Source organism: Rhinoraja longicauda, unplaced genomic scaffold (assembly GCF_053455715.1).
Source record: "Rhinoraja longicauda isolate Sanriku21f unplaced genomic scaffold, sRhiLon1.1 Scf000181, whole genome shotgun sequence".
NCBI classification, from domain to species: domain Eukaryota; kingdom Metazoa; phylum Chordata; class Chondrichthyes; order Rajiformes; family Arhynchobatidae; genus Rhinoraja; species Rhinoraja longicauda.
This window is the reverse complement of record NW_027601399.1, coordinates 156,006-173,301: the sequence shown is the minus strand read 5'-3', so window position 1 is coordinate 173,301 and position 17,296 is coordinate 156,006. Positions and strand designations below refer to the sequence as shown.

Here is a 17,296-nt window from a genome sequence, read left to right as displayed (position 1 = left end):
ATGGGAATGGGAAGATGAGGTACCCGGAGTTGGAGTGTGCCTCGGCGAAACGGTCGCCGAGTCTACGCTTGGCTAGTCTATGTTATAACTTAAACTGTGAGACGACATCAAAATCTATCTATCTATCTAAATATTACCAAGACTCTCATCTTGTTTGTTTGTATATATGTTTATTAGTTTGTCCGTTTGTTTGTGTCCGTTGATCGGGAAATACATCCAAAATGGTACACGATAGCGCTATTATTTTAGATCCACCTTACTCACCATTATCCTGGGGTGTGCAGTGGCAAGTTTCGTTCAAATTGCTGTTGTATTTTTAATGTTATTGACATTTTAAAGTTTGAAAAATCACTTTTCCATTTCACCTGGCCATCAGCCGCGTTCGACCGCACAATGGGAGAAAGTCCGCGCAGTTGGCCCTGTTGATCCAACACAGATGCTCCTCGACTTACGGTGCTTCCACTTACAATATGTCGACTTACGATATTTCGACTTTGCTGTGGTGCAAACCCGTCCAAACGGCGGGGGGGGGGAGGATAAGGGTGGGTTGAGGGGGGATGTAGTGGGTGAGTGGGGGGGAGGGGGGTGGGGATAAGGGGGGTTGAGGGGGGTTGAGTGGGGATGGAGTGGGTAAGTGAGTATGTGTGTGTGTGTGTGTGTGTGTGTGTTTGTGTGGGTGAGTGTGGGGGGAGGGGTGTTTGCACGGACGGTTGCCGGGCTCGCAGGAGAGATTTTGACCCAACCGGTCCACGCCTGTCTAGTGTGATTAAAAATTATGTGCCGCACTGCATAATTGGACATCGTGTTCTGTTTCTCTGGGTTTAATATTGAACATTCATTGTTCGATAATTGATTTGAACGTGCCATGTTGACATGCTCCATTCACTCTTCCGTGGATATAAATGTGACGTTGGGGTAGTCCAGAACCAGGGGTTACAGCTTAAGAATAAGGGGTGGGCCATTTAGGACTGAGATGAGGAAAATCCTTTTCGCTCTGAGAGTTGTGAATCTGTGGAATTCTCTACCACAGAAGGCAGTGGAGGCCAATTCACTGGATGTTTTCAAGAAATAATTAGATTTAGCTCTTGGGCTAACGGATACGGGGAGAAAGCAGGAACGGAGTATTGATTTTGGATGATCTGCCATGATCAAATTGAATGGCGGTGCTGGCTGGAAGGGCCGAATGGCCTACTCCTGCATATATTATCTATGTTTTTATAAAGAAGGGTGAGGAGTGCATGCGAAAGAGGGCGAGGGAGGGTTGCAGCTACTTACATTTGAAAAATGCAATGTCCATGCCGTTGGAGTGTAAGCTACCCAAACCGAATATGCGTTCCTATTCCTCCAGTTTGCGTGTGGCATGACTATTACAATGGATGAAATCCTGGACTGAAACATGAGCATGGGAGTGGGAAGATGAGCTATGATGGCTAGCCACCCGGAGTTCTCATCTGCCTTGGCGAAACGGACTCGGGGTCTATCCTGGCTTAGTTTACGTCGTAACCGAAACTGTGAGGTGACGCCAAAATGAGATATAAAATTTGGAGCCACACACCCATTACGTGGACTTCGTGTTCTGCTTCTCTGGGTCCAATTTTGAACATTAGAATTAGAAAATGGATTTGAGCAAACCATTGTGATATACTCCACTCCCTCTTCCGTGGTTACAAATATGATGAAGAAGGGGTTGTATTTCGGATCTCTTGAGTTAAGGGCCGCCAACACCAACCACGTCGTCACCCTGTGAATGACAGGACCAGGCCATTCACATTGCATTTTGGATCCAGAGACAGGTCGGTAAACAACCCGCCGCCCCCTATAGATTTTGCAGTGATTCTACTCCACTGAGAGATTGGTGACGTTACTTCACTTGTTTGGAAAGAACAATGTTTGTTCACTAACGTCATTGCTCCATCAAAGGCCGTTCCCACCGGAGGGTTTCGAGGGGTATTAATGAGGATCCGGAGCCGCGCTCCTTGCTCCATTGTGTCACCCGAGCGAGCTCCCGACATCTTCCAGAATGTGGCGCGCTCCGATTCTGTACATGAAGGAAATCTCCTATCCGATCCTGGTGGTGCTTGGAATACCATGTGAGTCCTGTCATGACCTTCAAAATGTTGCTTATTTCGCTTAATGATACCGCGAGTTGTGTATGTTCCTGTTGTTTTAATTGAGTTCTTCCGCTCTCTGTTGCCGCTTGAATTTGGCATTCTCGCCGCGTCCCTCGACCTGTGTCTCTCTCTAACTGAGAGCGTTAGATATAGAGCTGATAACGGAATCAAGGGATATAGCGAGAATGCAGGAACGGGGTACTGATTGTAGATGATCAGCCATGATCATATTGAATGGCGGTGCTGGCTGGAAGAGCCGAATGGCGTACTCATGTATCTATTTTCTATTTTTCTATGTGTCCTTTGGTCTTTGCTTTCCCTGCCTTGCAGAAACCTACGCCGTTTACGAGTCAGCTTGTAAAGGATTGGAGTCCTCTTAATCCGCTCTGCATCAGTGCGGGCGTCAGCGGTTAGGGGGACAAGGCAGGAGAATGTGGTTGAGTGAAAGATAGATCAGATGGTTGAATGGCGGAGTTGACTTGATGGGCCGAATTGCCAAATTCGGCTCCTAGAACCTATGAACTTATGAACTCTCTCTGAGCAAAATATTCTCGTCCCTCCCCCGCGAGTTAGTCGTGCTCCTGGAAAGAAACGTTGGTTGAAGCTCCCGACTCCTCGCTCTCAGCGGCTCCGGGGAACGGATTGGCTCCTGGTGCGGGTGTTTGATCCGGTTTATCCCGGCCCAACATTATCTCTTGCTAGGACCGCGAAGCCCGTACCTCCTGATACAGAGAGGTATTTGGTAACAGGCGCAGGCGGCGTGGCCAATTTCCACGCAAGTGGTGCCAATCGCAGAAGCCGCGCTGCCAGAGCTGAAAGATCTATTCAATGTTGCAACTTCTGAGCCTCCAATGTCACGACTCTAAAACCACCGCCGTGCCCGTCGGCTTACGCGAACCGGAGGGCAAACGTCAAAGTGATCAGTGACATAGAATATAAAATATAGAAGACAGAATAGTAGCGAAGATATAAGGAGCGAGATTGTTACACCGAGAATGCTTAGTTCGCACTTTGGTTTGTCGCCCGCATTCTAGCGAGGATGTGAAAGATTTAAGAAGACGTAGAAGAGGTTTAGCAAAATGCCAGCTGGATTAGAGGGTCTTAACTACAAGGAGAGATTTGATCAAACTCTGATTCATTTCTCTGAATGCGAGAGATTGAGGGAGGACGATAGAATTATTTGCAATTATGAGAGACCATGATAGGGTAGACAGTCGGAACCTTTGTTTCCCAGGGTGGAAATGCCAATGACCAGGGGGCAGAGCTTCAAGGTAAGAGGGGAATGTTTAAAGTAGATGTGGGGTAAAGGCCGTCACACAGAGAGTGTTGGGTGCCTGGAACGCGCTGACATGGGAGAGACGCGTTGAAATGCAGAGAATGGCTCGTGTGAAGGCAAGAGTGGCCGCACGGTGGCGCAGCGATAGTGTCACTGCCTTACAGCACCGGAGACCGGTGTTGGATCCCGACTACAGGTGCTGTCTGAAAGCACCAGTTATCCTTGTGAACACGTGGGTTTTCTCCGGGCGCTCCGGTTTCCTCCCACGCTCCAAAGACATGCAGGCTTGCAGGTTAGACACAGAATGCTGGAGTAACTCAGAGGGCAGGCAGAATCTCTGAAGAGAAGGAATAGGTGACGTTTCGGGTCGAGACCCTTCTTCAGACTGATTAATTGGCTTCTGTAAATTGTAAATTGTACCAAGTATGCAGGATCGAGTTAGTGTATGGAATGGGCGCTGGTCGGCGCGAACTTGGAGGACCGAAGCGCCTGTTTCCACGCTGTATCTTTAAAGTCTCAAGTCTAAAGAAGCGATTAGTTTCTCATGTCAAAATTCTCGGCGCGGACATTGTGAGCCGATGTGACTGTTTCTGTGCTGTACTGTTCTGTATTATTATCTGCAATGGTTCCTCTTCAATGATGTTGAGGAAGGACATTCTTGCTATTGGGGGAGTGCAGCGTAGGTTCACCAGGTCAATTCCCGAGATGGCGGGACTGACATATGACGAAAGAATGGGTCGACTGGGCTTGTTATAATTAAAATTTAAGGATGAGAGGGGATCTTATAGAAACTTATAAAATTCTTAAGGGATTGGACAGGCTCAATGCAGGAAAAGTATTCCCGGTGTTGGGGGAGTCCAGAAACAGGATTCACAGTTTAAGAATAAGGGGTCGGCCATTTAAGACTGAGATGAGGGGGGGGGGATCATCCAGAGAGTTGTGAATCTGTGGAATTCTCTGCCACAGAAGGCAGTGGAGGCCAACTCACTGGATGTTTTCAAGAGAGAGTTAGATTTAGCTCTTGGGGCTAACGGGGAGAAAGCAGGAACGGGGTACTGATTTTGGATGACGAGCCATGGTCATGTTGAATGGCGGTGCTGGCTCGAAGGGCCGAATGGCCTACACCAGAACCTATTTTCTATGTCGTTGCTTGTAATGCTATCTCTGCCCCCTCTCTTCCACTCAGCAATTGATCATTTCGCTGTGCTTTGTTCCTTCACCAGCGAACGTGCTGACGTCTGTGATCCTGTGCCGGGGAAAATGCGGTCTCACCAAAGGAATCACCCTCTACATGGTAGCGATGGCAATGTCCGACCTGCTGGTGGTCATCTCTCACGTGTTGCTCAGAGAAATCTTCCTTTACTATTTACCCAACTCCTTCCTCGACCTCAGCACGATCTGCCCTTCACATGTTCACTTGCGGGTCGCCAGCATGGACTACTCCATCTGGTTAACAGTGTCCTTCACCTTTGACCGTTTTGTCAGCATTTGCTGTCCGAGGCTGAGGCTCATCTATTGCACGGATAGGACGGCCGCCGCGGTCATTGTGTTCATGGGCCTGTTCAGCTGTTTAAAGTACGTTCCCTTTCACGTCCTGTACGAGCCACGCTTCACTATAGGCAAGGTCGACTGGGGGTGCCGGCCCAAACCCGACTACTTCACCTCCATGTGGTGGGTAGCTTTCACCTGGATGTGCAGCATCTCCGTCTCCTTACTCCCCTTCGGCCTCATCGTGCTCCTGAACGGGCTGACCATCAAGAACATCGTAGCGGCCAGCAGGGTCCGCCGGCGCCTGAAGTCGCAGGAATGTAAGGACACTGAAACGGAGAATCGGCGCAAGTCCATCGTGTTGCTCTTCACCGTGTCCGGCACCTCCATATTACTCTGGACCACGCCAACGGTGAGTTGGATCTCCACACGAGCCACCATCAATTTCGCGTCCTCGGATTTCACAAACCCCTGGAACGTCGCCAATGAGGTCGGAATCTTACTCATTCGGGTCAGCTGTTGTGCCAACACCTGTATCTACGCAATGACCCAAAGCAAGTTCAGACAGGAGGTGAAGAGCGGCTTCAAGTTTCTAACTCGTTGTCTTAGAAAACCCGTGAAACTGGCGAGGTAGTCAGCAAGCGTTGTAATTTGATTGTGACACCTCTGTTGTTAGTTTAGGTACAATGTGGAAACAGGCCAAGCACTAGTTTAGTGTATCTTTAATTCGGCTTCTATCACTTATGACCTCATGACCTATGCCCACCATGCATGAAAAGCAAACCACAAAACATGCGGATGTCAGAAATCTGATGTAAAACCAGAAAGTGCAATAAATGCTCAACTGATCAGACAGCATCTGCTGAGAGTGGGAGAGATACAGACCTAATCCTTTAGGCCACTGACCGTTCATCAAAACAGTACTGCAGACCTCCATCCGTCCATTCAGATAGTTTAGAGATACAGCACGGAAACAGCCACTTCGGCCCATCGAGTTCGCACCGACCAGCGATCCCCGCACATTAACACTATTCGAGACACACTGGGGACAATTTTACATTTTATACCAACCCAATTAACCTGCAAAGCTGTAAGTCACTGGAATGTGGGAGGAAACCGAAGATCTCGGAGGGAACACACGCAGGTCACGGGGGGGAACGGACAAACTCCGAACAGACAGTATCCGCAGTCAGGATGGAACCCGGGTCTCAGGCGCTGTCAGGCGGCAACTCCACCGCCGCGCCACCGTGCCGCCCTGGGAACTGCTGGGAACGATCCAGCGCCCTGGACTCCCCTTCAGTGTCCACAATTAACTTCCTCGTGACCAGAGGCAACAAAGATCGGGTTCTACAAACAAAACATTTCCAGGTTTTACTTGACGAAAAAAGTCTTTATTGTAAAGGATTATGTCTGGTATTCATTATTTCACTTTTTCAAATCTAAAAATGCGAACACTCACAATCACATCGGGCGTTTCAAAATCAATCAATGGGGGTAGGAGGAGATTGTTTAAACAACATCAAAAATTAATACGCATGTTCATGAAAATAATTAACAATGTTTTTATTTTCCATTTGTGATCATTAACTCGTGCAATGATCAGCAGGAATCAGCTACTGAGATTCAGTTACTGTGGAGATGTGGATGGGGAAAGGGGTTAATGTTATTTAACCTCTGGAGCGAGGGGTTGGTGATGGGCGTTAACATATGATGAGCGTTTGACGGCACTGGGCCTGTACTCGCTGGAGTTTAGGATGAGGGGGGACCTCATTGAAACGTACAGAATAATGAAAGGCTTGGATAGAGTTGGTGTGGAGAGGATGTATCCGCTCGTGGGTGAGATTAGGACTAGAGGTCATAGGCTCAGAATTAAAGGACATTCTTTTAGGAAGATGAGGAGGAATTTCTTTAGTCATAGGGTGGTGAATCTGGGGGCTTCTTTGCCACAGAAGTCTGTGGAGGCCACGTCTGTGGATATATTTAAGGCAGAGTTAGATAGGTTCTTGATTAGTTTGGGTGTCAGAAGTTAAAGGGAGAAGGCAGGAGAATGGGGTTAGGAGTAAGAGATCAGCCATGATTGAATGGGAGAGTAGACTTGATGGGCCAAATGGCCTGATTCTGCTCCTATCACGTTGGATCTTATGATGGGCATATAACAGCGGCATCTATAATAGGGATAGTGCCAGAGAGTGAGACATAGAGGGAAGAACATATACACGGACAGGAAGGGTTTAAAAAGATATGGGGCAAACACGGGAAATGGGATGAGCATAGATGAAGTATCTTGGTCGGCATGGACGAATTGGGCCCAAGTGCTTTATAACTCTGTACCAAAGTGATTGAGGAGCGTGTAGAGGGAAGGAGAACCATATCCATGGTACTGTTAGTTACTTTGGGTCAGGTTGGTGCGGTTGGGAATGCTTCCAAGATTGCGCCCAACACAGGCTACTATTTGCGTGCCAGCCACAGAAGCAGATCTACAAACTCACATTGCAATCGCTCCACACTGTTAAATCTGTACACACAGTAGATGAATTGATTGCAATCTTGTATTGCCTTTTTGCTGAAGGGTTAGCATGCAACAAAGAGCTTTTCCCTGTACCTCGATATGGTGTATACGTGACAATAAATTAAACTGAAACGGGCTTTTGCAAGTCAAGTCAACTTTTGCTTTTAAAATGCACAAGTATACCACATATTGTTTGATGCTTAAAATTCCTACTGAATGGATGTCATGATCCCACGTAATGTCAGAACCCGACCCAGGTTCCGTTGAAGAAAACCATTAAAATCACTTCCAGGAAAAAAATGTTGAAATTCATTGAACGCGACGGTCCACAAACTAATTCAGCTTCAAAGCTCAATCAGAGGCCGACCGACAGTTCGGTGTATGTCAGTCTTCTTTGGATGCATCTATACATACACACAGGGCCGACACACACACGTGCACATACACACACATCTGCACGCGCACACACGTTCACTCACACACGTGCATACATGTACACACAAATGCATAACGCACACAGGGCCGACCGACAGTTCACTATCAAAGGTGATCGGTGTATGGCAGCGTTCATTGGATACATCTGTATACACACGTAACATACACACACACGCACATACATGTACACGCACATGGAAAATGCACGCAGGGCTGACTATATATACACATGGGCACACACGCAGTCACACACGTATGTTGGATGCATCCGTACACACACACATGTAACACACACAGGACTGGCAGTTCACTATCAATGGTGATCGATATATGGCAGTGTTCATTGGGTGCATCTGTGCACACACACACACACACACTCAGCCACACAAGCGTAACACACACGGGGATATGAAGAGAAAGCAACTTCAGATCCTGATTCCTGGGATCGCGGTGAATCACTGTGACTGTAAGCGGCTCTCACTGTCTGTCGGTCAGTCAGATCTGAAATCAGTTCTTACGCACATCTTCAACTTGCCTCGGTGGCTGGAGACGACGATTCTTGCTCTGTTGCACCAGTCACTGAAAACAAAGGAACACAACTAGTGAGTGATGTTGGAGGGGGCACAGCCGAGAGGGAAACAGACAGTAATAAATTATTGGGGGACGCACACAGTAATGTGTCCAGAGTACACATGGTGCAAAACGGTAAAACAATATTTGAGAGAACATTCAGTAATAAATCATGATAGAGGGCTCGGTAAGTCCCACTGAGTTACTCCAGCATTTTGTGTCTATCTTTGGTCAATAAATATCAGAGGGCCTGTCTATCAGTGGAAAGGTAATCTTCTGATAGATAAAATGGTGAGAGGTGCAAAGTTTCAAGGAGATGTGCGAGGCAAGTTGTTTTTCTCGTTGTCACTTTACACGGATGGTGCTGAGTGCTGGGACTATGCAAGGGTGGTGAATCTGTGGAATTCTTGGCCACAGAAGGCTGTGGAGGCAAAGCAGTGAATATATTTAAGGCAGAGATAGATAGATTCTTGATTAGTGCGGGTGTCAGAGGTTATGGGAGATTTCAATATGCAGGTAGACTGCGAAAGTCAGGTTGGTACTGGACCCTAAGAAAGGGAGTTTGTAGTGTGCCTCCGAGGTGGATTCTTAGAGCAGCTTGAACTGGAGCCCACCAGGGAGAAGGCAATTCTGGATTTAGTGTTGTGTAATGTACCGGATTTCATAAGGAACCAGTAGGAGGTAGTGACCATAATATACGTTTTAATCTGCTATTTGAGAGAGAGAAGGTAAAATCGGAAGTGTCAGTATTGCAGTTGAACAAATGGGACTCTGGAGGCATGAGGGAGGAGCTGGCCAAAGTTGACTGGAGAGGGTCCTGAGCAGGGATGACGGTGGAACGGCAATGGCAGGAATTTCTGGGAATAATCCAGAAGATGCAGGATCAGTTCATTCCAAAGAGGAAGAAAGATTCTAAGGGGAATAAGAGGCAACCGGGTCTGACAAGGGAAGTCAAGGAAAGTATAAAAATGAGAGAGAAGACTTAACATAGCAAAGATGAGCGGGAAGCCAGAGGATTGGGTAAAATTTAAAGAACAACAGAAGGTAACTAAAAAGCCAACACTGGGAGAAAAGATGGTACGAAACTAGCCAAGAATATAAAAGAGGATAGTAAAAGCTTATTTAGGTATGTGAGGAGGAAAAGATTAGTGAAGACAAATGTGGGTTCCTTGAAGACAGAAACAGGTGAATTTATTATGGGGAATAAGAAAATGACAGATGAGTTAAAAAGGCACTTTGGTTCTTTATTCGCTAAGAAAGACACAAATAATCTCCCAGAAATACTAGGGTACAGAGGATCTAGAGTGATGGAGGAACTGAAGGAAATTCACATCAGTCAGGAATCGTGTTGGGAAGACTGATGGGACTGAAGGCTGATAAATCCCCAGGGCCTGGTCTGCATCCCAGGGTAGTCAAGGAGGTGGCTCTAGAAATCGTGGACGCATTGGTGATCATTTTACAATGTTCTCTTGATTCTGGATCAGTTCCTGTGGATTGGAAGGTAGCAAATGTTATCCCACTGTTTAATAAAGGAGAGAGAGAGAAAACAGGGAATTATAGACCAGTTAGCCTGACATCGGTGGTGGGGAAGTTGCTGGAGTCAATTACTAAAGATGTAATAATGGTGAATTTGTGGAGCAGTAACAGGATCGGTCCAAGTCAGCATGGATTTATGAAGGGGAAATCTAGTTTGACTAATCTTCTGGGATTTTTTGAGGATGTAACAAGTAAAATGGATAAAGGAGAGCCAGTGAATGTAGTATATCTGGACTTTCAGAAAGTCTTTGATAAGGTCCCACACAGGAGATTAGTGGGCAAAATTAGAGCACATGGTATTGGGGGTAGGATATTGACATGGATTGAAAATTGGTTGGTAGATGGGAAACAAACGGTAGGAATTAATGGGTCCTTTTCAGAATGGCAGGCAGCGACTAGTGGGGTGCCGCAAGGCTTGGTCCTATGACTGCAGCTATTTACAATATATATTAATGATTTAGATGAAGGAATTAAAAGTAACATAAGCAAATTTACAGATGATACAAAGCTGGGTGGCAGAGTGAACTGTGAAGAGGCTATGAGGATGCAGGGTAACTTGGGTAGGTTGGGTGAGTGAGCAATGTATGGCAGATGCAGTATAATGTGGATAAATGTGAGGTTATCCACTTTGGTGGCAAGAACAAGGCAGATTATAATTTGAATGGTACCAGATTAAGAAAAGGGGAAGCTGTAGGAGTCCTTGTACATCAGTCACTGAAAGTAAGCATGCAGGTACAGCAGGCAGTGAAGAAAGCTAATGACATGTTGGTCTTCATGACGAGAGAATTTGAGTAGAGGAGCAAAGGGGTCCTTCTGCAATTGTACAGGGCCCTGGTGAGGCCATAGCTGGATATTGTGTGCAGTTTTGGTCTCCTAATTTGAGGAACGACATTCTTGCTATTGAGGGAGAGCAGCATAGGTTCATGAGGTTAATTCCCAGGATGGCGGGACTGTCATATGATGCAAGAGTGGAACGAATGGGCTTGTATTCACTGAAATTTAAAAGGATCAGAGCGGATCTTATAGAAACATATAAGATTATTAAGACATTGGACAAGCTAGATGCTCCCGATGTTGGGGGAGTCCAGAAACAGGGGCCACAATTTTAGAATGAGAGCTAGGCCATTTAGAACTGAGATGAGGAAAAACTTTTTCACCCAGAGTTGTGAGTTTGTGGAATTCTCTGCCTCAGAAGGCAGTAGAGGCCGATTCACTGGATGCATTCAAAAGAGAGTCAGATAGGGCTCTTCGGGCTAGTGGAATCAAGGGATATGGGGAGAAGGCAGGAACGGGGGAGATTGTGGATGATCAACCATGATCACATTGAATGGCGGTGCTGGCTCGAAGGGCCGAATGGTCTGCTCTTGCACTAATTTTCTGTTTCTCTGTTATGGGGAGAAGGCAGGAGAATGGGGTGAGGGAGAGATGAATCAGCCATGATTGAATGGCAGAGTAGACTTGATGGGACAAATTGCCTAATCCTACTCCTGTCACTTATGATCTTATGAACCATATGTGGCGGTAGAGGTAGATGTGATAATGGAGTTTACGAGGCAGTAGATAGGCACATGGATATGCAAGGAATGGGGAGATATGGATGATATGCAGGTAGATAAGCGATGGTCTTGTCATCATGTTCATTGTGTGCTGAAGGGCCTGTCCTTGTGCTGTGCTGCTCCATGTTTTGTGTGTCGTTGCTTCACTCTCTCTGAGACTGCGTCGCTACAAACCATTGGTTTCGGTGACTTGCACCCGGCCACCTCTGGCCCAGATGTCGGTGACGGCCGTCATGACCGCCAGGCACCTGCCAAAGTCTTCGGCCGGACACCGGGCGGCGAGGGAGGAGAGTTTGCGAGCTACCTTGAGGGCCTGGCGGTATCGCTCCTGCTGCACCTTGGCCCGCTCCCTCGGCGACGCGGGCGGGAGCTGACCGCCGAGGAAGTGTTCCTGCGTCCAGCGAGCGGCGCAGAGCGAGGGCTCAAAGAGGTCGGAGCCCAGCAGCCGCCGGAGAGCCAGGACGTGCCGGCAGGGGAGCCTCATGGAGGTGCGGAAGGCACACTGGCAGCTGGCCTGGTCCGTCACCAGGGCCCGGCGCCGGCACACGGGCCAGGCCCTCTCGGCCTCCACGCTGAGAAAGGAGACCGACTCCGCTTCCTGCAGCTCCGTCCGCACCCGGCGGAAGGCGAAGTCGGTGAGCAGCGCCCGGTAGGAAGACTCCGCGGAGTTGTCCTCTGGCCCTGCGGGGGGCTCACTCTGCAACACCCGCTGGTCGCACTCGGCCCGCACCGTGTCCACGGCCTTCAGGAGGTCCCGGGTGAAGGAGGTCACGTTGGAGAAGTCCTCGACCGCGGCCGCCAACCTCTGGCTCATCACCTGCACCCGCTGGAGGGTGCTGGTGAGGTAGCTCTCGTTCTCGTGCTTGAAGCCCTCCACCCACTGGCGGCGGGACCCGTGCCACGTCTTGTGGAAGTAGTCGACGGCGCTCTCCGCGTTGGAGTCCAGCAGCTGGCGGTACAGCAGGTCGTAGTCCTCAGTCGACGTGGCGTAACACATACTGTGCAGGATCTGCAGCAGCTGGCTCCTGTCGGGAAGAAAGGGAAGAGGAGACAAGGTGAGGAACCTCCCGGTGCAGCACGGTGGCGTAGCGGTGGAGTTGCTGCCTTATAATGCCAGTCCCAGGATCCATCCTGTCTACAGGCATTGTCTGTGTGGAGTTTGCACGTTCTCCCTGTGACCAAGTGGGTTTCCTCCGGTTTCCTCCCAAGTTCCAAAGACGTGCAGGTTTGTACGTTAATTGGCCTCTGTAAATTGTCCCGTGTGTCGCCCAGAACTAGTGTGAACCAAAGATACTAGAGGAACAAGATGGACCACTCCATTGAAATCGCCTATACTGAAGTGTAGTGTGCAAAGGAGCGGGACGTCCGCCATTTTAGTAAGCAAAACCCGCCGTTCGTTCTGCCTCTCGCAGTGTAATCAGTGTTTTGGGGGAACAGTATGTGTGATTATACCATTAAAATGCAGAAAATATCTCATCTATCAATTCATAGATTTTTGTTATTTTTTCTTTTTAAACGTTTCTGCAATTTTCTTCCCACTAAAATGGTGCCATGACCTTCTACGATTTTTAAGGCCGAGTGGTCTATCTTGTTCCTCTAGTATCTTTGGTGTGAACGGGTGATTAATGGTCGGTGTGGACTCAGTGGGGCAAAGGGCCCGTTTCCAATCTGTATTTCCAAAACTAAACCAAACTCTCACCTCAACAGTCCCCAACGGCTACAAGAAAAACTCCACCGTTTCTTTCCCTACGAAAAATAAAGTGACCTCCTCAATGACTACTGAACAGTGGAGTCAAACAGCACGGAAATAGGCCACTCGGCCCAACTCGTCCTTGCTGACCAACATGCCCCATCTAATGCTGACCAAGATGCCCCATCTAATGCTGACCAAGATGCCCCATCTAATGCTGACCAAGATGCCCCATCTAATGCTGACCAAGATGCCCCATCTAATGCTGACCAGATGCCCCATCTACAGAAAGGGGAGAGGAGGGGGCAAAAGGGGAAGGAACAGGCAAAGGGAGAGAGGAGGGTGGAAAGGAGGAGGGAGAGTGGGGCAGGGGTAGACTGGATTGTGCAGACCATGTTGAGGAATGAGTCGCACCCTTATCTGACCCACGCCGTGACAGGAGGAGGAATATTTGGGATAACCCAACCTCCCCCTCCCACTCCGGTCCCAGGATGGAATCACGATGCCAGAGCTTATTGTTGCCCGATGGTGGAGGAGAGGGGAAAGGAGGAGAGTAGAGGGAAGGAGAGGAGGCGGGAGGAGGAGAGTAGGAGGAAGAGGGGAGGACGGGGAAGGAGGAGAGGAAGGGTGAAGGAGGAGAGGAGTGGGTGAAGGAGGGGAGGAGTGGGTGAAGGAGGGGAGGAGTGGGTGAAGGAGGGGAGGAGTGGGTGAAGGAGGGGTGGAGTGGGTGAGGAGGAGGAAGAAACAGGAGTAGGGGAAAGGAGAGCAGGGGCGGAGGAGAAGGAGAGAAGGGGCGGAGGAGAAGAGGGAGATGGAGGAAGGAGGGGGAGAAAGAAAGAAGGGAAGGAGTGGGTAAGATAGAAGGAAAGAAAAAAGAGAGAGAGGGCAGAGTGGAGGAGATGGGACATGGGTCGACTGGATTGTGCAGAGGGATGAGAGTCACAACTTTACCAAACCAACACAATCTGACAGGAGGAGGAATATTTGGGGCCCCCCACCCACCCGCTCCACTCCGGCCCCACGAGGGAATGGCGGTGCCAGTGCTTACTGTTGCCCGGCGGTCACGTGCAGCTTCTCGGCGGTCACGTGGTCCTGGAAGACGCTCAGGGTGTGGGCGAGGCAGGCCAGCAGCTTGCAGTGGGGCAGCACGTCGGTCACCAGCTCCCCGTCGCATGCCTTGCCGCCGACCACCACCGCCCGCGTTCCCTCCGCCGCCGGGTTCTTCTGCCTGAAGATGCGCAGAAGCTGCCGGACGGTCTCGCGCTCCTCGCTCTGCAGGAACCACAGGCACGCCAGCTCGCTCTCCCCGTTGCCGTCGATGGCCAGCAGCAGGTAGGTGGGCAGCCACAGGCCCGCCCAGCTGTAGGTGGCGCCCACCAGCAGCACCTCGGGGAACCTCTCGAAGGTCTGCTTCATGCGGCCGTCCTGGTAGTAGATGGCCTGCAACACGTTGGCCTTGTTCACCACCACCACCACCGTGCCGTCTGCAAACAAACGCAGACAAGAGTTATAGAAACACAGAAAATAGGTGCAGGAGGCCATTTGGCCCTTCGAACTAGCACCGCCATTCACTGTGATCATGGCTGATCATCCACAATCAGCCTTCTCCCCATATCCCTTGATACCACTAGCGCCCAGAGCTCTATCTAACTCTCTTTTAAATTCATCCAGTGAATTGCCCTCCACTGCCTTCTGTGGCAGAGAATCCCACAAATTCACAACTCTGGGTGAAAAAGTGTCTTCTCACCTCAGTTTTAAATGGCCTCTCCTTTATTCTTAGACTGTGTCCCCTGGTTCTGGACTCCCCCAACATTGGGAAAATTTTCCTGCATCTAGCTTGTTCAGTCCTTTTATAATCTTATACGTCTCTTTAAGATCCCCTCTCATCCTTCTAAACCCCAGTCTTTCCTCATATGACAAGAACAGGCAGAACAAGGGACTGACCCACTCTCACCCTGGCCACAAACTCTTTGAAGTAGAAACACAGAAAATAGGTGCAGGAGTAGGCCATTCGGCCCTTCGAGCCAGTACCGCCATTCAATATGATCATGGCTGATCATCCAGAATCAGTACCCTGTTCTGGCTTTCTCCCCATATCCCTTGATTCCATCAGCCCTAAGACCTACAGTGCATTCAGAAAGTATTCAGACCCCTTCAGCTTTTCCACATTTTGTTACATTACAGCCTTATTTTAAAATGGATTAAATTCTTTTTTTTAAAATCGTCAATCTACACGCAATACCCCAGAATGAAGAAGCGAAGTAATTTAAAAGAAATAGCTGAAATATCATATTTACATAAGTATTCAAACCTTTGCTATGACGCTCAAAATTGAGTTGAGGTTCATTTTGTTTCCATTGATTATCCTTGAGATGTTTCTACATCTTGATTGAAGTCCACCAGTGGTAAATTAAATTGATTGTACATGATTTGGAAAGGTACACATCTGTCTATATAAGGTCCCACAGTTGACAGTGCATGTCACAGCAAAAACCAAGACACGAAGACGAAGGAATTGTCCGTAGACCTCCAAGACAGGATTGTGTCGAGACACAGATCTGGGGAAGGGTATAAAACACTTTCTGCAGCATTGCAGGTCCTGAAGAGCACAGTGGCCTCCATCATTCTTAAATGGAAAAAACTTTGGAACCACCAGGACTCTTCATAGAGCGGGCCACTCGGCCAAACTGAGCAATCAGGGGAGAAGGGCCTTGGTCAGGGAGGTGACCAAGAACCCGATGATCACTCTGACAGAGCTCCAAAGTTCCTCTGTGAAGATGGGAGAACCTTCCAGAAGGCCAACTTTCCTGCAGCACTCCACCAGTCAGGCCTTTATGGTAGAGTGGCCAGACGGAAGCCATTCCTCAGTAAAAGGCACATGATGGCCTGCTTGGAGTTTGCCAAAAGGCACCTAAAGGACTCTCTGACCATGAGAGATAAGATTCTCTTGTCTGATGAAACCAAGATTGAACTCTTTGGCCTGAATGCCAAACGTCACGTTTGGGGGAAGCCAGGCACTGCTCATCACCTGGCGAATACCATACCTACGGTGAGGCATGGTGGTGGCAGCATCATGTTGTGGGGATGTTTTTCAGCGGCAGGAACTGGGACACTAGTCAGGATCAAGGGAAAAATGAACAGAGCAAAGTAAAGAGAGATCCTTGATGAAAACCTGCTCCAGAGCGTTCTGGACCTCAGACTGGGGAGGAGGTTCACCTTCCAACAGGACAATGACCCCAAGCACACAGCCAAGACAACGCAGGAGTGGCTTCATGACAAGTCTGTGAATGTCCTTGAGTGGCCCAGCCAGAACCCGGACTTGAACCCGGACATCTCTGGAGGGACCTGAAAATAGCTGTGCATCGACACTCCCCATCCAACCTGACAGAGCTTGAGAGAAGAATGGGAGAAATTACCCAAATACAGGTGTGCCAAGCTTGTAGCGTCATACCCAAGAAGACTTGAGGCTGTAATCACTGCCAAAGATGCCTCAACAAAGTACTGAGTAAAGGGTCTGAATACATTTGTAAATATGATATCAGTTATTTCTTTTTAATTACTTTGCAAAAATTTCTAAACACTTGTTTTCACTTTTTTATTATGGGGTATTGTGTGTAGATTGATGATTAAAAAAATAATTAATCCATTTTAAAATAAGGCTGCAACGTAACAAAATGTGGAAAAAGTGAAGGGGTCTGAATACTTTCTGAATGCACTGTATATCTAACTCTCTCATGAAGCCCTCCCCTCTGGACACATCCAGACACAAAAACAGCCTCTCCCCACGAGTGGTAGGTCTAGTTAACAACCACTCTACACCACTACATTCTGGTCTGTAAGACAAACAATTATGAACTCTCCAAGTGCATTTTAGATATTTACACGTGCAATATTTAGCAAAGCTGCCACTTATTACTCTTGCACTTTATTTTTGCATTGTTTAATTATAATGTTTTTTTAATTGTCTGCTGTCTTGTGTTTTTATCACGTGTAGTAAAGCACCAAGTCAAATTCCTTGTTTGTGTACAAACTAGGCCGATAAATTGAGTCTGATTCTGAAATGGATTCTGAACAAAGAACTGGTAACGCACAGTGGCAGTGGTGAGGTACGTTTGCCTTCATCGG

General features: G+C 48.3%; 1 protein-coding gene across 1 annotated transcript; it reads left to right on the top strand.

Moving 5' to 3' along the window:
* Positions 1-3,352: 3,352 nt before the first annotated feature.
* LOC144590424 (putative G-protein coupled receptor 139) lies at positions 3,353-5,509 on the top strand. Its single transcript, XM_078395040.1, has 2 exons — positions 3,353-3,382; positions 4,574-5,509. Exons 1-2 carry the CDS (start codon positions 3,353-3,355, stop codon positions 5,507-5,509), a joined length of 966 nt encoding a protein of 321 aa, XP_078251166.1.
* The last annotated feature ends 11,787 nt before the right edge of the window (positions 5,510-17,296 follow it).